The sequence below is a fragment of the Amphiura filiformis genome, chromosome 9 (genome assembly GCF_039555335.1).
Source record: "Amphiura filiformis chromosome 9, Afil_fr2py, whole genome shotgun sequence".
NCBI lineage: Eukaryota > Metazoa > Echinodermata > Ophiuroidea > Amphilepidida > Amphiuridae > Amphiura > Amphiura filiformis.
The window spans coordinates 36,445,213-36,471,290 of NC_092636.1; the positions used below are offsets into that span (position 1 = coordinate 36,445,213).

Here is a 26,078-nt window from a genome sequence, read left to right on the forward strand (position 1 = left end):
TGTCCACTCAGTCCCAAGGTCACATACCGTGAAATTAAGAATTCCAAAATTATATTATTTTTTCTATTGGAAACGTCATCTTTAAAGGCAACATGCCTAGCGACTTGTTCCGGGTTTTGATGGCGCTGGTCACATATTCTCTTAAAAAAATTGAGTTCAGTTCAGTTCAGATATGTAAGAGAAGAGAAACGAGTGGAAAGGGAGACGAGGGGAAGAGTGGAAATGAGGAAGACAAACAAGGCAAAGAGCAAAGAAAACATATAAGAAAACAATGCAATGAAATTAGAAAACACATTCTGGTCATTTTCTTTAATAGGTCAATACAAATGGCGACAGATTGAAGCTCTGCTTAATTCAAAGTCCACTCATTTTCCCAACCTATTGAAGAATATCACTAAATGTGTTTCTTTGAACGGTACCCCTCCTGAAGGACGTACAAATAGTACCCCACCCACCTCCATGCCTGGTAGTTAGAAGCTCGTGATTGCAGTTCAAGTAGCCATTAGTCGATGATACCGTTTGGCACTTGCCTCGTTTCAGTTGTTTGTGGAACCATTGTGTAAATGAAGTGGTGCTCATGGTATAGAGGATAGGATTGAGGGCACTATTAATGGGAAGGACGAATACAATAATCCACCCGTACAGTGTTTCTGAAATGAAAGTGAAATGATTAAAGGTAACAATAAAGAAATCTTAGTCGTTAATTAATTTCTACACTACGGGATTTTATATGCGTCATTACTGTTACTGAGAAACTAGTGGGGGTAAAAGTGTATCGATTGCACTCCTTTAATTAATCTGTGGTCAATTCAATGTACCTACGACTCCAAAATGTTGTTATTATTCTTTGCATAAATATTACAGAATGTAATCATGATAAAACACAGTGACACTATATCTACATACACCAGGCACAAAAAGAAACTCGTCAGTTATATTCATCCTTGCTGTTCAATAACCTGATAATTTTGGATTATTCTGAAATATACATTTTGTTAATTGGACTTTTCTTTCTCATTTGACACCCTGTTCGTGAACATTGAGCAAAATTGGCCAAGATATGCGCCTCAAACTCTCAAACCCCAAAATGAAAAGTTGCAATTTTAACGATTCAGTTGTGCCTGTTACATTGTGTGCTTTATTGATTGGCCCGTGGTGCTTGTGTGCAATACAACGACGCGTTCCCATTGAAAACCGTTGAAAATGCAACTTTTCTTTTTGGGGTTTGAGGCTTTGGAGGCGCATATCTTGGTCAATTCTTGTTCGTTTTTTTGAACAGCAAGGATGAGTATAACTGACGAGTTTCTTTTTGTGCCTGGTGTATATTAAAAAGCATTTTAATATTTACCCTGTAATTTCCTTTATTTTTCAAAAATAAAACTAAAACCTTGATATTAAATGTAAACCTGACGGAAACAAAATGTTAATGTCACCCAACCCTACTCCCATTTGCACTTTTACTTAATATATTTCTAAAATGTATGTAGCCTATATTCTATGGTATCACTCATCTATCGGGTGCCTCTATCGGGTACAGTACAAATAAATAAGCAGGCATCATTTCGACTGGGTACTCGACTGTATTACACGGGACTTCATTAACATCATTATGACACCAATCAATAGGTACGGTTGTTTCAATCAAGGACAGGTATTCGTTGGTGTGAGGGGGGGAGGGGGGTGAGGCACCCCTCACGCAACTCCACGTTTGCTATTTTTTTTCAAAAATTAACAAAAGATTCATGTTTTTGGGTTCATAAAGTCCAAGAAAGGGACAATTTATTTTCAGAAGCTATTTAGATCCACTTTTAACAATACATCTTCGCAAGCGCAAATTTCACCCCTCCCAATATAAATCCTGCGCACGGGCTTGAATATCAGTCAATATTGTGATCACCATACTTACCTGATACCACGATGTTACATAAGGCCAATATTTTAAGAATTGCTTTATGGGTAACCAGCAGAGGAGATCTGTGAGCACGATAAAGAAGAACCGCTTGGCGTAATTCATGTCTCCTCTCATACCAATATGAGCAGTAGCTTTGCGTGTATTTTGTATGCTTCTGAACATTCCTGTGAAAGAACCAGATTAACAAGACGCAATGTGTTATAGAATTTCACAGTAATCGTTATTTTCAATCTGGTCATGATGCAGTCATGTCTACAGTAGAATTCATCTCGACCTTTGCAGGACTTAACCCCCATTAAAAGCTATTAAGTATAGGATAATGGCCAAGGATTAGAACGTGAGTGGCTAAGAATGGCCGTGGGCCGAAGGCCCTAGGCCATTCTTAGCCACTCACGTTCTAGTCCGCTGGTATTATAGCTTCAGTTGGGTAACCGATTATAAAGGAAACGAAAGGAAACAATGGTATGTGTACCTTTGTTCACGAAATGAGACAATGGCCTGCTTTTTGTAAACCAACATTCTTGAAAATGAGGAACATAATGATTGTTGACTTAACACGGTTTGGAAATAATTTCTTCATATTTTTGGTGTTATCTGTCGTTTACATATCCTTCCTAAAACACAAAAGTGCGACCCTCTCCAAACACCTAAATTAGCTAAAAATTTAGGACATGTTATAAAACTATATTTTCTAGAATTTCATAGAATAGTTTAAATGTAGCTTGTACCGTTTTTTGTGGCATCCTTCAGAACGGAGCGGTCCGTTACCAATATAGCTCAATATTTTTGGTCAAATCTCCATTCAATTAACACGGGGAGTTGGCTGCTAGCTATGCTTTGCCCTCACTCATATTCTACGAAAGTGCGACCCCTTCTGAACATCTAACCTAGCTGTAATTTTAGGTCATGTTAGAGAAATATATTTGCTAGAAGTTTGGAGAATAGTTAAAATATTGGCTGGTTATTTTTCACACAGTGATGTTAACTAGGCAATGCCCATATACCTGTAACATACACTGTTTGTAGAGGTCACGCGTCAATGGTGAGAGCACTGTGTATTGTGTATAGGAAAACGGACAGTAACTGCAGTATGTTCCATAATAATAGCTTCTTTTCATAGATAGAACTTGACATAATTATTAGATTATTTTAGAACTGCAGATTTTAATGAAATTATCAATTAAAATAAAACTCGAAGGATAGGGATAATTTGGACATTCTTTAATGCATGGCTTTTGCTACATAGAAACATTGGATGACACTAGAATAGAGTTACGGGGTCTGATTAGATTTCTCACTGATATCACATTTAGAGCCATTTGAATACAGACAATCTTAGTAAAATAGACATGTCGAATGCATCTACTTTTACGATCTTTGTTTAAATGAAACTCTAGTTAATAGAGCTCGTGCGCCTTTGTTTGTATACAATAAACTGTAACAAAATGTACTGCAATTACCAAAATTCACACTATCTAAACAAAACATATACACACATACCCCCATTTATAAAGCGCCTTTAAAATTTATCAAAGCGTTGATATTTTGGGCGTCAAATTTTATTGGAGTAATGAGAATAATATGTGATGCGATCAAGCAAAATCAGCCGGAACTCGGAAATATGAGCTTTCTTCAGACACTTAATTTGGTTAGTTTTGGTTTTTGTTGAAATAGGCACTTTTAATACAGCACGACCTGATTGTTTTTAACCTATTCATTTAGTGGCTATATTTATCATAAGAGGTTTTAAATGACATTAAACCCACGCAGTGCGTAAAACAACTACACAAAGTAGCATAAAATTATTGATATTCGTTTTCACACGAATTTCACGTAAGCTTTACGATATTGTTCTGTCGATCGATCATTATCATTGACAGGAATATAGCCTATAGAGGCCCTGCATGAAATTATCGATTGGCTCCAAACAAAGGAGTTGAGCCGGTGTCCTTCACCGTAGTTATGGCGGAGTGCAGTCCATTCAATCAAATGTTGTCATCAACCTATTTGATCGTAGTGCAGGGTTATGTGTGTGAGACGAACTGTCACGGTAGATTGCAATCATGCTTTTGTTGAATGCATTTGAGTAGTCCGCCATATTTACGGGATGATACGTCACATGCAAGGCCTCTATGAGTAGCTCGACCAGCAAAAAAAATTTCGACATCACTCGCGAAAGGTTATAAAATATTGTAAAAAACGTTTAAATGTCGAGTATATAAAGGGTATGAAACGTTATAATAACATTAAAAATAATGCAAATACTTTAACATAATGTTATCTAAGTGTCGGCAAAATATGTGGCAAAAATGTCTTGAAAACATTAACAAAATATTGTTGTAGTGTGTTTTAAAACGTTTTCATGACATTTATATAACCCAACATTTAATGTTATTAAAACATTTTTATCTAAGCCAAAATCCAAAATATAACATGTTTAAAACGTTTTAAATAATTTTTGTGTTTGCTGGGGAGTAGCTCGCATTTGCGACATAATGCGATGACTTTGTATTGTTTCATCAGTTTAGGCCCAAATTAAAAAGGGGACATATCTGACAGTGAAAAATAACATTTTGTGGAAAAGAAATACAATTCTATTTCTAATGAAATTTTAAAATATGGCTTTAATAATTTCTCAAACCACCAAGAGTGGTCGTAATCTAATATAAACAGAAAGTAAACATTCGTTACTTAACGTACCTATATAGCTGATGAAGATTGTGCAGAATGCCGTGGCATTGATAGCAAGGAACACGAAGGCCGAGTATTCCCATCCCTTTGTGACGGATCATGGATATGTAAAGGAAAGCAGACTCCATTGCTTCCATAGAAGTTTCCAAAAAAAGATGGTACAGCAAGTGGTATCCATCCGATGGTCGCTCCCGCAAACCATATACAGGACAGAACCACTACTAGTTCTTTCTGTCCAAGTTTATACATACGATAGGGGAACGCAATGGTAAGGCATCTTTCCACGGAAATAAATGTAAGAATAAGGACGGACACTTCTCCGGATAACATGGCTAGAAATCCAGAGAATCTACAACTCCAACTTTCCATCCAATCAAACGCATATTTATTATAGTTGTGCCGATACATTACGTCATGAATAGCGATGCTGAATAGATAAATAGACATTATAAAGTCGGCGGCTGTAAAACAAGGAAAGAGTTATAATATGTCAGAAAGAGCAGATACTAACTTACACCAACGCACATCCAACCCACAGACACATCCCCACCACCCCAACACACTCAACACAAGCTGAGTTCATATGAAACGATTAGATAAGGATGTACACCAGATTTTGAATGATTGACTCTGACCATACCATCGTAAGCCTCTGCATTGAACTATATCATGCTGATCACTCGCACCTGTAAGATTAGTAGAGAGCTTGCGAAATGGCGTTACTTTAACTTTAACTTTAACGTCTAGAGGCTTATAGAGGATTATGTATTCAAAACCAAGGTGGTTTTGAATACATAATCCTCTGGACGTTAAAGTTAAAGTTAAAGTAACACCATTTCGCAAGCTCTCTAATATCTTTGAAAAGACCGGTATTGTATTCAATCTATGATTGCAGACATATACAGGTGATGAGTGTAGCGCGATGTATTCAAAAATAGTTTTCTCCTATTGCTATGGTAGTTAATCCGATTATTACATCACTTTGCCAGCGTATTAAAAGACCCTTAATATATTTGAGTAGAGCAAAATACCACAAAGAAAAGAGCTTACCACATAAGTTTAAAACGGCAAGGGAGTGAAGGCGACTCTCAGCTTTCATCATAAGCCTACTGATAAACACACCTATGTTACCAATGCTAGTTAAAAGGGCAATGGTCCACACAAATACCCTGAGAACCATATTACGTAACAGGTTTTCAAATGAAGATATACCATCTGTCCGCGGAAGGCAAGTACGAACATGAGGCACATACCGGCAGTTCGAAAATTTGTTAAAGGACCTGTGTTTGAAAAGGAAGCAGAAAAAAGGATCAGGAATTATGAAAAACCCATGAAGTATATCAATAATATCAGATTTGTTTCTAAAATCCACACCAAGCGCACACATCATACAAAAAAGAATCAAATTTCAGTTCAGTGTTGAATAATAATAACAGCTTGAACTAATACAAGCAATAATTACTTTGAGTAATGTTACACCTTGATACAATAATATCATTATACTAAGCCAAAAAAGAAACTTATTATTTTTCACAAGGTCATATCTTAAAATCCTGCCCATCAAAATTAACCAAAATTACACAAAGGATTGCCTCAAATATCTAAACACATCTTAGTAACCAAGCAGTTGTCCAACTTACACAACAGCAAAATGCACTGATATGGAACAGCTTCCTGGACCACATTCACAGCCCAATAATTGGCACCCAGCACAAGAAATCTGCGAGAATCGTTGAACAGATAATAATTTACAAAACGGTGCTGCTTTCTGCTTTTCACGCACTTCTTCAAGAAACAGGTCTTGTTTCGCTCTATTCCACTTACTCTTTGGAAATTATCATCTGTGCAAGGACCTTGTAGTCCAGGAAGCTGTTCCATATCAGTGCATTTTGCTGTTGTGTCAGCTATACAACTGCTTGGTTACTGACACTCGTTTGTAATCCTGTGCGTAATTTTGGTTCATTTTGATGGATAGGATTTTAAGATATGACCTTGTGAAATTTCTTTTTTGGCTTAGTGTAGTATACAAGCTCTGAAGCTCAGGTAACTCAAAACTTATCGGAATATTGCACCTAAAGCCACTTTGCTTTGAATTGATGTTTTTCAAAATTTTATCACTACGACCACAAAATTCAGCCTCGTAAGCTTCAGTTTTGTAATCAGTGCAAAAAGATTATATAAGAAACACTCTTTGCATTGATCTGGATTGATTTTAATCACTCCAGATCAATGCAAAGAGTGTTTCCTATATGAACTTGATTAAATTAAAGTAATACTTAAAAGTATTACTTTAATTTAAAAGTATTACTTTAATTTAATCAAGTTCAGCGAATCATTTTTGAGTGCATGTCCCCACACTACAACTAGTTATGCTCGTTCTTTTTATTTTGTGGCCGGGTAAAATGGGCATTGGTATTATTTTCTTCTATGCGTGCGCATTTGGAATTTTTATGGTCTTGGTGTTTATTGAGATGACTTTTGTATTTGGCGTTATTACTATTTTCAATGCATCAAACCGATTTCAATGTCTTTAAAATGAATAAAGTATGAAAACAATACGACACTTACACATGCTCAAGCAAAGTTAAATTGCGAAACATCTGTTTGTTAATATTTCCTATAACAATTCCATCCAAGTACCTGTAAAAATAAATTTGTAGACAAACATGATGGGTTTAAGGTATTGCATGTTTAAAGAATTATGCTTTGTGGTCTATGACTTAGATTGACTTTTTAAAAATAGAACCTTTTAACAAAAATTGTAACTTTTACTTCAAAATTAACTTTGGGCACGTTTTTGCATGTTAGTCCAACACGTGATGTTTGTAAAGTACATATATAGCCATCGAATCTGTATTTGTAATGATGTATTACTATATGGAATGTTAGCTTTCGTTTCCTTTTAAAGCCTTAATGTACGATCTTTTTAAATTTTTAAATTTTTCTTTTTCTCTTCCAAAATGATAATATGCAATCATTACGAAAGTTCCAATACATTTGGACGCGAAAAACAATGGAAATTTGCAAAGAAACAACATCATAAACTTCATCTCTGTCACTCGAAATAGCTCGCACTTTTTGGATTAGGACGGTGAGTGCGGCCTCAGAGTAGTCTCTTACGCAGCCAGTTTGGTTATGCTCCCTCCACATGTGTGTCGGACCAACAGAAAATCATCTCGTTTTACTACAAATAGGGCGATTTTGACAGTTTGCTCATAGATGTAAGTTGGAACATGTCTAAGTATTACAAATATGCCAAAAAGTCGGTTTTATATTCTGAAAAAAGATCGTACATTAAGGCTTGAAGAGTATTGGCTTGACCAAACTATTGGTTATTGTTGAGAAATTTACAATGCATCCGTTTAAATATTATGTTTTCAATGTTGATGTGAATGTAATCCTAGGGATAGGTTAATGTCTTTTGTTTTTAAAATTCGATAATCTTATTTGTTAAGATCTAAGAACTTCAAAACATCCGTTTATTGTCTAAAACTGATGTGTTTCCTTTAAATATAGGTATTGTTGTTAGTCGCTATCATGTTGCATGTATCTATCTCAGACAAAGACAGTAGCACTATTTTAAGTAGAACAACAAGGCTTCGTTGTTGTTTTAAGCTGTTGCTGCTGGTGGTTTGGGGTTCATATCAGCGTACCAGAAATATTCTTTATTATTGCTAATTTGCTCGGAAAGTCATGTAAAGTTGTACCGACCAGTATAAATACCATCTAGCATATTCACCACAAGTGAAAATAAACACTGCCCATGCTTGTGTTGGGGGGGGGGGGTGTTTATATATTAATTAATCAAGATGATTAAAAATAGGTACATATGACTTACAGTGTTTGTAGTGACTTTAGTCCGTTGAATAAATCCTTTGGTAAAACAGTGGCAGGGTTTGCTGAAATATTCCTGCAGTCATACATAGAAACGATAAAGAAAAAATACCAATCAGGCAGCAAATACATACGGTACATAATTATTGCCTTAATGGCGACTGCAAAATGTTAAAATAAACCAGGAGGGTGAAAGTGCATAGGAACAATGCCGGAAACTACGTCACGCTATTGTTCGACCTAGGCTACATATTTTTTTAACGCATGCTTGTTCGTCAATACAGCTTTAGTCTCCTCCACTTTCGCAACACGGTACGTGGAGTGACTGGAATCACACTGACGGCGGAGGAGAATACTAGCTGGTCAGGCAGTTTAATTTTATCAAGCGTATAATACCTGAAAAATCACCGTCATTTGATCGATTTACTACAGAATTTATTGTATATTCAAAATATAATTTTAATATTGTAAACCTGTTAATTTATATATTTGTGTACTAAAGTATAAGGACACGTGAATAAAATCATGTCGAAGACAAAATGGCCGCTAATCCGCCTATTGTCTAGACCTAGGATACATATTCCGAATGAGGGCAGCAGACTAGGATGCTTATCCCTTCCTCTTGATCCCTGAATAAACCAACAAATGACTTTGAGTAGTCTTGGGACCATCGTTTGTGCTCATGTTAGTGACAATCAGAAGCTACTGTCTTATTTCGTGAGGGCGTATAATAGGCAACACTTGTGCAAAGTGATATAATTTCGTAGAGAAAACATGCATATTTATATAAACTACTTCCGCAAGCGTCATGGGAATCAAAGTGAAAACATTTACAATCACTCCCTTTGTCTGGGCAGAATTGTTATTATTTTCTTTGATACCCAATTGTAAAGAATTGTAATTTTCATCAAAGCGGTATTGACATTGTGTTTCTAAAATAAATAACAATCATAATAACTTTTATTTGCTTCTTACAATGTTTCTAGTTGTCTAAGATTCCTGAAAAGACCTGATGGAAAATGACGGATCCGATTACTGGATAGCTCCCTGGTGAAAGAAAAAGGTCCACGATGCATTATTAAAATATAGATATTAAAGGCAAATTGGAAATAGTAGGTAAATGCATATCACCATGTCATTGCAGTTAGAACTAAGAAGCTATTGTTAAGAGTCGTACATGTACAAGGCATATTGTTCGGCCTTAGTGGTCACTAAATTATTTTGGGACACCCTTGAATTCAAGCGTCAACAAGGTTTCAAAGTTTCCCCTAAATTCATTAATTTACATTTACCAGTGTACTTCGGTTATACTATGTATTTATAAATGCGCTTTTATAAATACGCACGGGACCCATGGGCATTGGGCAGTGGGCACGACATTCCAAGACCAGCAAGCGTGACCAAATCATCATGCATTGACCACTATACAGAAAGGGATAGGAAGTCTGTAGATATTCATCAAATTTAAGTATAAATTGAATTGCAAAATTATTACACATTTTGCAATTCCGAATTTGTAACATGTTATCAAAAACAACATTTTGAAAGTATTTGACGACGGAAAAAATATTCAATGACGGAAACGTTCACAATATAATCACAAAGTTGAACAAAATAGACAATTTTGCTGCACAGCAGTTTCATGTTGTTCCGCCATTCAAATGTATAGGAAGACTACTCGCTATGTAGAAAGTCTCTTCGAGACTTCCTATCTATAAGCTGTTATGGCAGCGCGGAGGTGGTCATGTGCGTATTTATAAAAGCGCATTTATAAATATAAACAGTACACTGTTTACAAGCTCATTATCAGACCAAAAATATTTGGTCCTCTTTATTTATTTTAACTTTCTTTATACATGGTAGCTTCTTCAGTGTAAGAGTACTGCTATTCTTGGAGGCCCTTTGAATACAGGACCTCCGAGATCCTATGATTATACCTTGCATTTTGCATTGTCTTCAACTATTAGTTACACATATTAGGAAACTAACTGTCACCATGAATATCAATGGTATTGCTTTTGCTTTGCCAACCGGCAACAGGATAACCTGAAAAAACACCTGTTTTTTCCAAATTAACTCCGAACTACTCAATAATAGATGAAAATAAAGTAAATAACTCCGAACTACTCAATAATAGATGAAAATAAAGTAGGTGAGTATTTTACTTACAACATTGTCAACGATTTGAGCATGGTAAACGTATCACGGTGTATTCTTTCAATGTCGCAGTTTTTCAGAATTCTGCATTAGTAAGAAACAAGATTGATACATGGATAAACGTGATGGACTTCTAGTAGTATACTTGATGACTATGGATTAATCAATTGAATGGGATAAAAGATTAGGTGAAATAGCAGATATCTTTGTAGTTTTATTTTAGACATACAGGGTGTGTCTGTACCGTCGGATCAGAAATGGTATTTTTTTTAGAATTCTAATTCTACATTTGTGTAATACTACAGCTTTTGTATATTTTGTAATTTTCAAAATTGGCCGCTTTGTTCTTGAAATATGAGACAATTACGATTAATTTTGAATCCTTTCCACGGATGCAATGTAGCAATCAATGATGTGCACCTGAAGTAAACATCTCAAAAAAATAATTACCCTTAATAATGGCCATTATTCAAAAACGGGCTATTGTATTACAAATCTGTAAAATGCGTTGGAAGCAGAATTTATTGCATGGCTTATTATTCTCATAGTAAAAATCAACATTTTTGGTTAGTTAAGACAAAAATCTGCCGGGATGAAAAGGCTATTTTACAAGACGAAAAATAATTGCTAACAGTAAGCCATACGACAACAACATTGAGGATTTTCGCGCGAGCTGGTGCGAGTATTGCACTGAACGCAGTGGAACGGCGAGCTTGTGCGAAACAATGTTGGTACGTCACGCGATATTTTTTATACGAAGGTTTATTTTTTTCTCGTGTATGAAATAGGTTAATAAATGCGTATCACTTGCTGTCTCGTTGCTACATTAAAATGCTAAATAATTTCCGACGGTACGGTTCTTTCAATACAACCCAGTATGTGTTGTGGGTCTGTGCATCATTGACACACTTGCTACTTTATAAAAACAAAACACAAAATAAAAAAGGGGATTTGGTCTGGTCTTCCTTATATTTTCTAAAAGTTCCGTTCAAATAAATTGGTTAGGTAAAGACATGTTTTTATCAAAGCGTATGCCTATAACCCGTTCACCTACATTGTAACATACTCAACAAACAGAAAGATTACTATTTTGTAGAGGCCACAGATTCAAATGCTGTGTACCTACATGTGTGTGTGTAGCTTCTGCAAAGCGCTATGATCTACATAACTTTGCTCTATAAATCCGTTGCTGTTTTTCCATTATACACCTGTTTTCACATTAATTCAATCTGCTAATAGTTTGAGTTATAAACCTTCTCAACTTTCCCATTTTGCCCCAGTTCTCCCATAGATGATATGTTCCCGCATCTTACTCTCGATTCCAGAAAATCCAGCACTTTTTTTGGATCAAATAAATAAATAATAATGATCCTGTTTTGCAAAACGTAGCATAGCAAAATGTCAATCATGTTAGTTCTAACTGAAAATAAAGTCAAATTTTAATTTTGGCAATTTGACGGGCAATGGACCAAAATCATGCAATTGTACAATTGCAGTCACAAAATGCAAAGACTTAACCATCCAAAATTAATATTTTATGTTAATTTTAAATTAACGTTAATGTAATAGTAACGTTATGTTAATTTTAACAATTGGTTATAAACAGTGATGATATTAGAAACTGTGTTTTCCAAACGTTGGAATGCATAACCTGAAATTAGTCTTAACTTAGTACATATCTTTGGGCTTGATTGTCACATCATACGAAAACACCATAAAAACCCTTAATTCCAAAAATTATTCCTACTTAGAAGTAACTAAATAATTAGAATTTTGCAATGTTTCATTGGGCAAAACAGGATAACATTTTTGTAATCCTAAAATATTAGTGCTGTATTTTTCTGGAATCGGTAGTATTCACATAAATGAACACACGCATATGTTGAGCATCTTTGTTATAGGACGACTTTTTTATGAACAAAATGCGTCAATTTTGCTGTTTGCGACTACCTACATCAACTGAAAAGGTGTGGGAAATAGTTTTATATTTAAAGTTTATTTCTGTCAGCAAAGCTTTAAAAGAGTTTAAAATCAGTCAGGTGTGTCTTTCCGTGGATAAAGTAGTTAAAGTACTCTTGATTGATATGGCCAAGTAAGTGGTTTATTTAAAAGCTTGCTACTCCCTATTGCAGTAAAATATAGCACTATTGTTTTTGCAATAAAAATATTATTCTGCATTTCCAAATGAAACATAGCTAAATCCTAATCTTTTAGTCAGGTCTAACTGGCAATGAAAGTGATAATTAAGTGATATTGAAATAAGGTAGTATTTAGAAAGAACTCAATCATTCTCTTTGTTTGCAAAAATATGCACATACATAGCTGTGCAAATGTACCTCAAAGGTGATTTGCATTAAGTGATATGAAATATACATGTATGTAGAACAAATATTCTGGAACAATTCACGGGAAAATTTAAGACATGTATGATATATGATAATAATAACATGTAGGGTAAATCAGATCTGTAAAAGCCTCAAAGCGATTTACATAAAGCAAAAGCCTGCGGCAATAAGAACACAAAAGTACACTGTAACAAATATTTTATTCAACAAATGAGTAAAAAATTACTCAATGTTGAGTAATATTTTACTCAACAGTTGAGTTGTGACCTAATATGAGCTCAATGTTGAGTATTTTTTTTACTCAACTCTTGAGCTGTGACCTTTTTACTCAGTGTTGAGTAAAATATTTTTACAGTGTATAATACAATTTATTAGTCTACATCGATATTAATGTATGAATTGGATTTGATTTCTTATGCATTGAGGCCTTGAGTGTTTGCATGTACTAACGAGAAAATGAACTAGGCATTATTTGATAGAAAAGAGAAAAATACAATAATTTATCTATTAGCAATACTATTACTGGGAAGAGAGTAACGATATTGGATATAAAAGGTAGTGTTCCTAAAATGTAATGAAATACCGCTCTTTATGGTTGTATGTTTGTTGTATGTATTCATTGTCGAGAATCTGTAATTTTAAATGTATACCTTGATATTTCAGTGGGTGCTGTTGACAATCTTGTCTCATATGACTAATCAGAAAGAAAGATGAATATCATATTATAGATTGCACAAGTAACATGACGATACAAATTGGCAACACTTTGGAATAACTGCCGCCACTCCAAAAGCTTAGGATTAAGGTTAGATTTAACTCGCGGGTGTCGACTGCAGACGACAAGTTTCAATTTTTTTTTTAAAAGTCAATAATTTCAGAAATGTGAATTTACATTACCATATTTGGAATCAGCATGAAAAATGCATTAAAATGAGTACAAACAAGCATACTATTTGTTCAGTGGTTCTTAAGATAGCTTTTGATATTTTGAGAAAATACCTGAAAACTTTTTATGTTGAAGCCTATGACAATGATTAGGATTAGGATTAGGACCAACTCATCACGCCCTTAACGGTGTTTCATGTTACCCGTATAAGGAAACATACAGTCTGATGAAGCCACTAGTGTAGTGGTGAAACGTCACTAAAACGTGAGTTAATCACCTTCGTTTTTAGTAGGAATTGTTCAAAATGAACAAAATTCAGTTTTTATGTCTGTAACTGTTTAGAGGAAAGTTTGAGCTTTACGTCTTCAATTACAACTAAGGTGTATAGTTTCTATATTGTGTTAATGTTTCAACTATTTTACAATATTACTTTAGTATAAGATGCAACATTTTTTCCCAGTATAACAACCCCTAGTATTTAACAAATAAATCTTGATTTCCAAGTAATTTCAACATTCTTTATTTTTTTTCTTTATAGAATTAAGAAGGAAGACAACCCAAGTTTTCATTAGTGCTTTATTTTATAGGCTTACAAGTTTTTACAAGTAAAATCAGTGGTATACCGAATATAATTTGCGAGCGGGTGGTGAAGTCGCAAAGTCGTCCTAGTCGCACTATTATTAGAACAATTAATGCGCGCGAATTTTGAATTCGGTGAGTCAATGGTTGCTAAGTAAGTGTTAAAAATCTATTCTTGATTTTGTGCGGAATATTTGCATACACTATCCATCCAAATATGGGCTTAATACTAATTTATTTCATTATTGAGATAAATATATACCCGTAATACCGGTCTCGTTACCATTGCAACCACATCAAAATAATACGTTAGTTTACATTGAATTTGAAAGTCTGTGATACATGCCACAATATGATATGTAATACATAATACTTCAAGTTTTATGAAGTTGTGAAAAATGGCTCCAGATATGGAGATGGTGGTCTCTACTTTGGGCTACATTGGTTTGGATGGGAATGTACGGCTGGGACTTACCCGAATTTAAACTAAATTTTACGACAAACAAACCTGAAATTATACCAATTTTTGGAAAATTTTCACAAATTTGGCTAAAAACGATGAAAAATGTACGCTTTTTCTATGAAATTTTGAAAAAACATCCTTTCTAAAGCCAAAATTTCATGATATTTAGGGCCATCAATAAACCAAAATGGCTGAAAATGCACCTCGAATTTGCCGCACACCCACGTAGCCCTATTTCCTCTAAGATATCCCGGGAGATATGCAGGTAAACTTGCCCTTTACACATTTGATATCTTGAACCGAGTGTTTTATTTATGGAAAACTCTAAGCTCTACAATGCAACATATGACTAAGGACAATGCCTGAGCGGGGATTTGCACGAAACATGCTAAAAGCGGCAGGTTAATCTGTTTTGATGACCTTTGGTTATGCCTATTATATTAGATTATTCAAAACAAATATACTTACAGCACACTAATATTGTTGACGTACATCATGGAGAAATTAGCGGGATGAAGATATTCAAATGAGTTCCATTCCAAATCTCTGAAACAGGAATATAAGAGACATTTCAAATTATTAGTTGTTTAAATAAACTCAATCAATAATTTCCCAGTATGTATTAAGTGGAATGCATTTAAGGGCTCGGTCAACATGGTCAACCACCTTTGCACAGTATTTTTCTGGAACCTGAGATCAGAGACACCAAATTGCATTCTGAATACGAAGACATTCAAGTAATCTAGATTTTTTGCGATATACGAGGGTCATTCAAAAAGTTCTACCTCCATTATCACATCTCTGTTATCTTACATGCTAGGAATTTGAAATTACCCATGATTATACTCTTACATATTGGCTATAAAATAAAAGTTATTTGATGAAAATGTGATTTTGGATTGTTAAGATATGTTGGTAAAGCGAATACAGATTTGGTACTTCGGAAACGGTCTGAAAAGAAAGGCTAATTTTGATTAAAAAGGTTCCCCACATCTATGTGGAAATCATTACAGGATTATCTCTGAAAATGATTAAATTGCGTTATTTTAGTTCAAATAATTTAATCGATATCTAATGCTGGCAAATAGTACAGTTTTACTGGGTATCGTGTCTTTTGCACAACAAAACTGACCCATGTGCAGTATATAGCCTTCATATTGACCCTTTCCATAGGTTGTTGACTTCGATCGGGTGAGCACATGTTGGTTCAAGTTGTATTAATTGGTTCATAAGTTAAGATCAAATAAGTCCTGTATTTTGTAAGTATTATCAAGGTTATTAATTAACTGTTCATCTTATTTCTGCGTCAAGATGCATCCATTGTTTAAAACAAGGACGCAATTACGAATTACCCTTAAGCGTGGTCTAGTCGAAATCTGGCAAATTTCACTAACATGTGTGTGTCTGTTGAACCCTTCGATGTTTTCTGCTCATATAAAACATGTTTTATTTTGTTTTAAAGTCGCAAGGCACATGAAAGAGCTCAAATAGGAACAAAATATTTATCCTGAGTAAGCAGTTAGACAACCGCATCTTGAAAACATTTGTATGTAGCTTATCCAAAGCTACAAAAGTGCAAATTTTTGCGCGCTTCGCGCGGATTTATTCCACTTTTGCACCATATTGAACCAGTTTAGCTTTTTTGCATTTGTAATATAAACGTGTGCTGTCGCCAAATTTGATGAATTCCCTATACTTCAAGAATTTTTTTCCAACCTCATCCCCCCCCCCCCCCCCCATGTCAAAAAGAAATCTACGCCACTGGTATTGATGATATACACGAAGTTTCCCTCAAAACCTAAAATTTGTCCAAGTTTTGGTCATCAAGTAACATGGATTTATTCACGGTTCTTGTTCAAAAACGCAGATAGAATTAAAAAAAAAATCTATTTCTTACTCCCCGATTTGTTGATTTCAATCGTACTCAATGTTTAGCTTGAAGCGCTTCTATGCATTTTAAGGCAACCGTTGAATAAATGCTTTAAAAAGCATTTATTCAACGGTTACCTTCTGTTATGTCAATTACTAAATTACTAAATCAGGTTTTGGATTATTCCGTAAATATTCTAATCAAATCAAATTGAATCTAGATAGTGTTTTAAAATAAACAAGATGTCAAAATATGGTTTAAAATGCAGATGATTTCCAAATAGATTTAAATACCCACCTACACAAATCTACCACAGAATACCGTAACCTAATAATCATATAGTCTGTATACCTTCCTGGAGTCAGTAATGTACATATTGTTTTTTATTGCATCTCTAAATGTAATGATGAGAAGTATATAAAAGTATACATTTTCGGAAAGGAAATGATGCAAGGAATCCAACTATATCGCATAACAGTTACCTACAAAAATTAACAGTGGTTGAGAAAATCTCAAAATTTGATTTTACTTTACTGACTCGAAGAAGGTATACGGACTATAGTTATGTGCAATTTTGCTCAAATTCTTTTTGTGTTCCAACTTGAAGAACACTATTGATACGTCCCTTTAAGACTGTAAACTGTACAAGCGTTTGTAAATAAAGTAACCAACGCAATTTTCTATGTAATGCCAGGCTGTTACTTTTTAACATTTTTTTTGTGCCTCACGCAAAATGACAAAATCGTTTTACGTATACGGGTTTGTCATTGGGCCCACCTTTTACATTTAAACTTTGAAATTACAATTGAAGACCGTGTTAAAGCCTTGATATTAATGGTCTTTTTAATTCGGTCTTCAATTATACAAAAATGATATTTTTCCCCCAGTGACGATGTAATCATTAATTATTTGACATTATTTGAGCATGGGGCGTTTTGAAACCTAACTCTAATATTTTGAAGTCCACATTACAGCTCAAAATGAAGAACACTGAACTTACAGCCACTGTAGCGAAGGTGTGTCTCGAAATGCGATGCTTTCCTTTAAGCTTGTAAGCTTATTATGTCCCAGTGTCCTGTAAAACAGCAAGAAGAAATATGTTAACTGACAAGTTTGGAGTCATTATAGATATGTATTAATAAATAAGCAGAATTCATAGAATTAAAATTTCGCTATTCAGTTTTAAAGGCGCCGTTTGTCGACATCAATGTAATCATGATGTATCATACATAGGAACACGTGACAATATTTTTTTAGTTTGTCAATATAATGGTGTTACACGCGAATCGATACTCAATAATACTTAATAATGTGATTTGAAATGTGCACAATTAATTTTTTTTCTATCGATTTGCGTGTATAATACCGTTATATTGACAAACTAACAAATATTGTCACATGTTCCTATGTAATAGCATGGTAATATTCGTATTGCGCGGACTTGGATGTCGACCTTTTCCCATGATACATCACGATTACATCGCAAACCGTTGGCGGCGCCCTTATTGTAAATAGCGAGAATTGACCAATGGTATTTGACCAATGAGGGAGCGCGCTTTACCAACGCAACTAGAAGTGTTCAGCAATATAATATTATAAATTCAGCTGTATGAGTGACAAGTCCGGCTTTAATCGCATTTACACTTTCGCCATTTTAGCCTGCGGTAATATATTTTGATAAACATTTTGGATTTTTGCTTTTCGAAACCAATTGAAATTTTACTCACTACCTAATGAAGTCCTCCGACGTGTAGAACGAAATAGTCTCATGATTGTAGTGAGTAAAATTTCACTTGGTTTCGAAAAGCAAAATTCCAAAATGTTTATTTATTGAACACACCTGATGAATCTATTCAACAATATTATATTTTGGTTTTAGTAAGGCATCGACCGTTTTTTTCTCGCAATTCACTTTCCGGTAAATCCCAGAAGCCTTTGGAATTTAATCCTAAATACGTCACTCCGATGTGCACATCGTTACCGAACATCGTTGCACACGGTGAACTGCGTAGTAACGATGTGCGCATCGGCGCAAAGCTTATGGGATATGTTCGTTGCACACGGTGAACTGCGCAGTAACGATGTGCGCATCGGCACAAAGCTTATGGGATATGTTCGTTGCACACGGTGAACTGCGCAGTAACGATGTGCGCATCGGCACAAAGCTTATGGGATATGTTCGTTGCACACGGTGAACTGCGCAGTAACGATGTGCGAATCGGCGCAAAGCTTATGGGATATGTTCGTTACACACGGTGAACTGCGTAGTAACGATGTGCGCATCGGCGCAAAGCTTATGGGATATGTTCGTTGCACACGGTGAACTGCGCAGTAACGATGTGCGCATCGGCACAAAGCTTATAGGATATGTTCGTTGCACACGGTGAACTGCGTAGTAACGATGTGCGCATCGGCGCAAAGCTTATGGGATATGTTCGTTGCACACGGTGAACTGCGTAGTAACGATGTGCGCATCGGCGCAAAGCTTATGGGATATGTTCGTTGCACACGGTGAACTGCGCAGTAACGATGTGCGCATCGGCACAAAGCTTATGGGATATGTTCGTTGCACACGGTGAACTGCGCAGTAACGATGTGCGCATCGGCACAAAGGCTTATGGGATATGTTCGTTGCACACGGTGAACTGCGTAGTAACGATGTGCGCATCGGCGCAAAGCTTATGGGATATGTTCGTTGCACACGGTGAACTGCGTAGTAACGATGTGCGCATCGGCGCAAAGCTTATGGGATATGTTCGTTGCACACGGTGAACTGCGCAGTAACGATGTGCGCATCGGCACAAAGCTTATGGGATATGTTCGTTGCACACGGTGAACTGCGCAGTAACGATGTGCGCATCGGCGCAAAGCTTATGGGATATGTTCGTTGCACACGGTGAACTGCGCAGTAACGATGTGCGCATCGGCACAAAGCTTATGGGATATGTTCGTTGCACACGGTGAACTGCGTAGTAACGATGTGCGCATCGGCGCAAAGCTTATGGGATATGTTCGTTGCACACGGTGAACTGCGCAGTAACGATATGCGAATCGGCGCAAAGCTTATGGGATATGTTCGTTGCACACGGTGAACTGCGCAGTAACGATGTGCGCATCGGCACAAAGCTTATGGGATATGTTCGTTGCACACGGTGAACTGCGCAGTAACGATGTGCGAATCGGCGCAAAGCTTATGGGATATGTTCGTTGCACACGGTGAACTGCGCAGTAACGATGTGCGAATCGGCACAAAGCTTATGGGATATATTCGTTGCACACGGTGAACTGCGTAGTAACGATGTGCGAATCGGCGCAAAGCTTATGGGATATGTTCGTTGCACACGGTGAACTGCGCAGTAACGATGTGCGAATCGGCGCAAAGCTTATGGGATATGTTCGTTGCACACGGTGAACTGCGTAGTAACGATGTGCGAATCGGCGCAAACCTTATGGGATATGTTCGTTGCACACGGTGAACTGCGCAGTAACGATGTGCGAATCGGCGCAAAGCTTATGGGATATGTTCGTTGCACACGTAGAACTGCGCAGTAACGATGTGCGAATCGGCGCAAAGGCTTATGGGATTTATCGAAAAAGTGAGGGCGGCAAAGGGCCTCATCTAGTTACGTCACTGTTAAAATCCACCTTGGACCCACACGGATGAATTTGAAGCGTTTCTAAATTTAAAATAATTGGAGATTTTAATCGAAATCCTAAAGGATAAAATCAAGAGATGCGAATGTTTAGTCAAGCATTAGCAATAAGCGTAAAGGAAAAAGGAAACTGATGTATTAAGAAAAAATTGATTTTATCACCTTTTAATGGGATTGAAATGCGTTTGACTGTTTTTGTCAAATCATTATAGTGGATGTATATACATTTTAATTACCATTATCATGCTTATCGTGCTAAACATCATTTTTTGTTGGAGTACCGTGGCCTTACTTGTGTCTTATAATTCTTTTTACTTATATATACATTCATTATTCTTACAGATACGGAATGTATGCCCGATGTGGTTTGAAATCATTAGGATCTAAATTTCACTTTTAGAATTAGTAGAAACAACCCGACAATGTTAAAACCTTGATCATTGCATGTTGTTTGAGAAATAAAAGATAATAGCCTAAACAGGAGGGCGAATGAGTAGAATGATGAGGAGAAGGGAGAAGTAGGAAGAAGAAGACAAGAAGTCTTTGCAATTTAATCTTAAATACGTCACTCCGATGAGCACATCGTTACCGAATATCGTTGCACACGGTGAACTGCGTAGTAACGATGTGCTTATGGGATAAGACAAATATACCATCACATGAATACTTACAACCAATAAAGACTAGTAAGGCCATAGAAATCATGCTCATCAAGAGAAGCTATTTCCGTGTTATCCATGAACCTTTGAATTAATAGAAATATATGACACACTGTTATTTATACAGGAAACTGAATGATGATGAAGCGATAGTCTATTATATAGAAGTGAAAAAAGTGAACATATTTTTCACCTTAGGTAAAACGTCTTAGACTAAAAAATAACTCCCCAAAAATGCAAAATCAATTTGGCGAAAAAGGGTGATACGTAAGCTGTGGTTGTGATGATGAGTTCTGCTAGAAAATACCAAAAATACCAAAAAAAAACACCGTGTTCTTGTTCTTCTTCCCTCGTTTTGGTGAAATTCTGTGACCGTAGTGATTATTTTGTTTGATAAAGGCGTACTTCTTAATCACAATATGTCTACAAAAGGCACCCCTTTAAGCACATATCAATGCAGTACCCCATTTTAAGTCATGTCACTTTAAGACCCCATTATTTTTCAAAATAACCTTTCAAATAGTACCCCTCGTGTACATTCTTGGAATACCTATGTAACTGTCAAAATAGCGTATCTAAAAAAGTTTTGGAATTCTACCTGACTCTTCAAGAAATGCAGAAAATACAACTGTAAAATTTCAAGCGAAATTGATATAAATGTCCTAAATGTATGGTAAAATCGATTCCTTCTGAAACCTATTAAAAAACAACTAAACCAAACGATCTATCTTTTTTTGCTGACGTTTACAATGCAAAAATTACGCAAATTCCTTTCTGCTCCCTAATTTAGCTTTTGGGACTATTTTTATGCTGCTATAAACGAGAAGCTTCAAATAACCGTAAATGAGAAGTTTCGGCGTAAAACTTACAGGATATTGTGGGGTTACGGGGAATTGTTATGTAGGAATTTTTTAAGAGACACCGTTATGACCAAAGATTCGTGATATAATAACTGTAAAAAAAAATGAAAAAGTCTAAATCTCAAGTACCAGCCAGAAATAGATATTTTGGAAAAATACAGGTATCAGAATTCAATTAAATCGCTATATTCTGACTGCCAAGTCAAAGTAACAGTGTTTCACACAGGGTAAGAGGTTTATAGGCATTACAGACCCCAGTTACAGACACATCTGCCTTAAGCTATGTTTGTCAAAGATGATTATGTGCAATATTTCATTTATGACATGCATCATGTATAATAACATGTTGCGCGGTTATTATTAAAGTTTGACATATGTATGAAAAGTTGATTAGAATATTATTCTTAACCTTAACATTTTGTTTATACGAATACATTAGATATACAAGCCATTGTCGATGATAATGAATAAAACAGGATATTATTCAAATCAGCTTTTAGTGATGCAACATAAAAGGATGATATTGATACTTTGTTTTGTCATCTGCTTTATTTTTCTTTATTGAGTGTCTGCGAATTAATTATGCAGTGTAAATACTTATTTTCATTTATTTTATGATTTAAGTGGATAGAGAAATATATGAAGAAGGTAAATAAACGTATAAAATGTATGCTAATCAAATAACTATTTCAGTGATTGATGTGTAAGCCTCTTCCCGGGGCTTCTTTCCTTGCTTGTATTTCATATAGTTTTGTAAAATTCTAAATTCAGAGCGATTTCAACGTGGGGTTCTTTAGCAATTATTTTATAGTTGGTCATTGTTTCTAAATTTGGTTTATACGCTGATTGAAAGTGTGATCAATGATTGCAAGACAAAATAAAAAATTGCATCCTTTTGAAACGTGCGGTCGTGCGCAAAATATAGAAGCATACAAAATTATTGTGTTATTCTTCTTTCCCCTGTATATTGATATATTAAGAATAACGATTAAGCATCATTAATTTGATCTCGTGCGCTAGTTTGTAATGTTTGAATATTTCCTTGTTCCAGTGTATGATGCGTAAGCCTCTTCCCTGGTTTGAATGATTATATTAAGCTGGCGAGGAAGCATCATTGATTGATCTCGTACACTGGTATGTAATGTGTTGTTTCTACTGTTTACCCTGACTCCTCATATCCAGAAGTACCAGACTTGAGTCCTGTTTATCAGGGACAGTCTGTGTAGCTCAGTGGTAGAGCGCTCGCCCGACGAGCGAGAGGTCTGGGGTTCAAGTCTTCGCACAGGCAAGTATGTCCGGAGGTTTTAATCGGGTATATCTGCGTATGCATTCCATGTTTCCATTTGTAAATTCATATTTTATTGTGCTAGTGTGCGATGCGTAATGCTTGTTTCCCCTATATAAAAATTAAAATCAATGAAGATAAAGACTGAAACAAAGCATCAATGGGCCAAGAACCAGTATGGGTAATAGAATAACATTGAAAATACTTTTTCCTTCCCTACATAATTCTATTCAACGTATTTTTCTTTTAATGCTCGTTGAGTCAACACCAATTGAGTCAAACGATGTGCCTCGTTTGTTGAATTTAACAGTGTAAACATTACGTTGTTTTATGTTTCCGTTAACGTACAGGGATGTTATTGAGTTACCAACTTTACAACTCCCTGGTATAACCCTCTGGTTACATACTGGGGTACTATAAATACATTTGTTTTGAAAGAACATAAAGAAACATTGATTATTCAATGGTGGGCAAACTTGAATGCAACAGCAAAATCTGTCAAGTATTTTGGTCAAGACTACTCTGTCTTATAAAGGTAACATTTAATTGATAAAGGTATCTCTACTCCGTTTGTGACCAACGAGGTCATTTTAGACCCAACTTCCTGTGGGAATGTGGGCACACAACTGACACCAAATGAGGGGTCAATAAATCAAGAACAAAAATCAAAATTGGATTTGACCTCAATACAGTCAAAATCAGGATGTTTATTTCTAAAAGCGCAATTTTGTCAAAATCCTGGGTAATAAAGGATTACGCTTGAATAACCTGATACTATTTTTGAAGCAGTTCAGAAGTACGTTTTGCAACCGACATATTTCACTTAAAGGAATACTTCGTGATCCTAGCATCCTCTTTTTATGACATTTTCAGTAGATATCCACGAAAAAAGCTTATTCCCAAAATTTCAGTTGATTCCGATTTTGCGTTTGCGAGTTATGCATGATTATGTGTATGACACTGCTCCATAGACAATGTGTTGTAATTTCGTTTTTTCACGATATCTTTGCTAAACGAATTAATAAGAAATATTTTGTACACAAACATTATGTAGCCAGAGGTTTCCAGTGATATAAAAATCTCAAATTTGAGGGATGAGGCTGTGGATCTCGAAATGCCCTTTTAATATACAAGTTTGAAATCAGTAGCTCTTAAATGTTGATAAGAGAAACACACCGGGTCCGGGTAAGGTGGTAGGTACCGGTACATTTGTTCACGCTAGAATGAATGCAAAAGATGGTCCCACGATTTGGCCTAGTCGTTTGGTAGTTTTAGCGTGTTGGGGGTGGTACAACCACCCTTCGGGAAATGAGAAAATCATTTTTATTTTTTTCTTACCCTTTTCGGTGGCCGGAGGTGTCTAGAGACCAAATTCAAGTATCTCATGTGACGGAGGGGAGGGGTGATGAAATAACACATCCGGCAAAACAATAATACGCGCAAATGCGGAAAACTCAAATGTTGTGTTCAATGGGATTGGGAACAGACTGTTGAGCAGCATATAACAGAAAGTTGGTTAATGTCGAACGGTGGGGAATGGCGAATACCGCAATTTTGGTGAAAGTAGAATAGAGGGCACGAAAATTTCTATTTATCCCCTCGCTAGAAGCATGTTGTGATTTCGGAGTATTCTCTAGATTTTGTAGTAAAAATTTCAAGACACAAGTACATGGCTTATTTGACTTTTCGGTGAAGATGACTTAAATTGGGCAGCAGATAAAAATAAGATGTAGAATAGATGTTAAGCATAGTTGTAAATAAAGTGTGATCCTTGTTTGTAACAAAGAGGTTATGTACTAACATGGGTACTTTAAGAGGAAAAGGGGCACAAAAACGACTGTTCGCAACGTTCGCAATTACCCGACATTATAAAATGTCACTTTTGAGTGCTGACTTGTACTTGTATTTGACCTGTGGCTATAAAGGTTTATAGTGTCCATATTTATCTATCAATTTGAGTTGCATTAAATAATAGACAATTATCCTTTAGCTCATTTTAGTACCGTTCGCAATTACCCAACAGGACGTTGGCGTTGTTTAATTTTGAGGCCAGGGGAATGTGTTTTGTCAGTTAATGTTTGATACTTTGTAGAACTGTATTCTTATACTTTGTGGTTGTATGTTAGAAATTTCAATTCATGTTTGTCTGTTGTATTTAGGAGCCCAAGAGAAAGGGTGTTCGCCTTTAACGTCGATAATCATGTTAATTAAAGTGGCTTCGGCTTCACCACAAATGACCACATGATTTCAGTGAAATATTTGCCATGTTTACTACATGTCTATGTGTTTCTGTGTTTATAGTGGATGCCATTTTATGTAAACTCCGGAAGCTTGCTGATTCAAGGCTATGACGTTTGAATCCCATTGTGTATTTCCCTAATTAAGGTATTGTAGACTTTACATTTATTTGATTCTTTTCCTACAATTCCCTTGAAATTCCCTCTTCATTTAGTAATAGCCGGGAGTAATAGAGTAATTGTGATTGCTTGACGTTGACGCGTATTGAACCTATAAGTTAATCCAACCTTCTCTCGATTCCTATGAAAAGCGACAACAATAATTTGGACAACTCCGGTGTTGTTTTTAAATTAAGTTATAAAGTATCCCTCAGCAAGCACAATTAATAAACGAAGAAAAGGTATATGTAGACAGGATATAATGTATTATTTGGAAATAACAGTAATCGAATCCGAATCGGACCAGTGCTTAAAATGTAATGTTCACGTTATATAATGGATGGTTTGCGAGAAATCAAATTATTGTTATTATATCGTCACCCTCATAACAAAAATGCCTAAGTAATTTTTAAATGTTTCTCATTTGCAATTTTGATTTTCTGAGTAATAAACTAATAATTAATCAAATTTCCAGCCGCATTCTTCAT

At 35.7% G+C, this 26,078-nt stretch overlaps 1 protein-coding gene across 1 annotated transcript in view; it reads right to left on the bottom strand.

Moving 5' to 3' along the window:
* Positions 1 to 378: 378 nt before the first annotated feature.
* LOC140160064 (relaxin receptor 1-like) overlaps positions 379 to 26,078 on the bottom strand; it is a 154,553-nt gene continuing 128,853 nt past the window's right edge. The window contains 13 exon segments of the mRNA XM_072183334.1: positions 379 to 650; positions 1,907 to 1,949; positions 1,952 to 2,076; positions 4,613 to 4,696; positions 4,699 to 5,064; positions 5,654 to 5,883; positions 7,172 to 7,243; positions 8,442 to 8,513; positions 9,413 to 9,484; positions 10,607 to 10,678; positions 15,336 to 15,413; positions 17,738 to 17,812; positions 21,062 to 21,133. Of these exon segments, the coding sequence (XP_072039435.1) occupies positions 379 to 650; positions 1,907 to 1,949; positions 1,952 to 2,076; positions 4,613 to 4,696; positions 4,699 to 5,064; positions 5,654 to 5,883; positions 7,172 to 7,243; positions 8,442 to 8,513; positions 9,413 to 9,484; positions 10,607 to 10,678; positions 15,336 to 15,413; positions 17,738 to 17,812; positions 21,062 to 21,133 (1,633 nt within the window).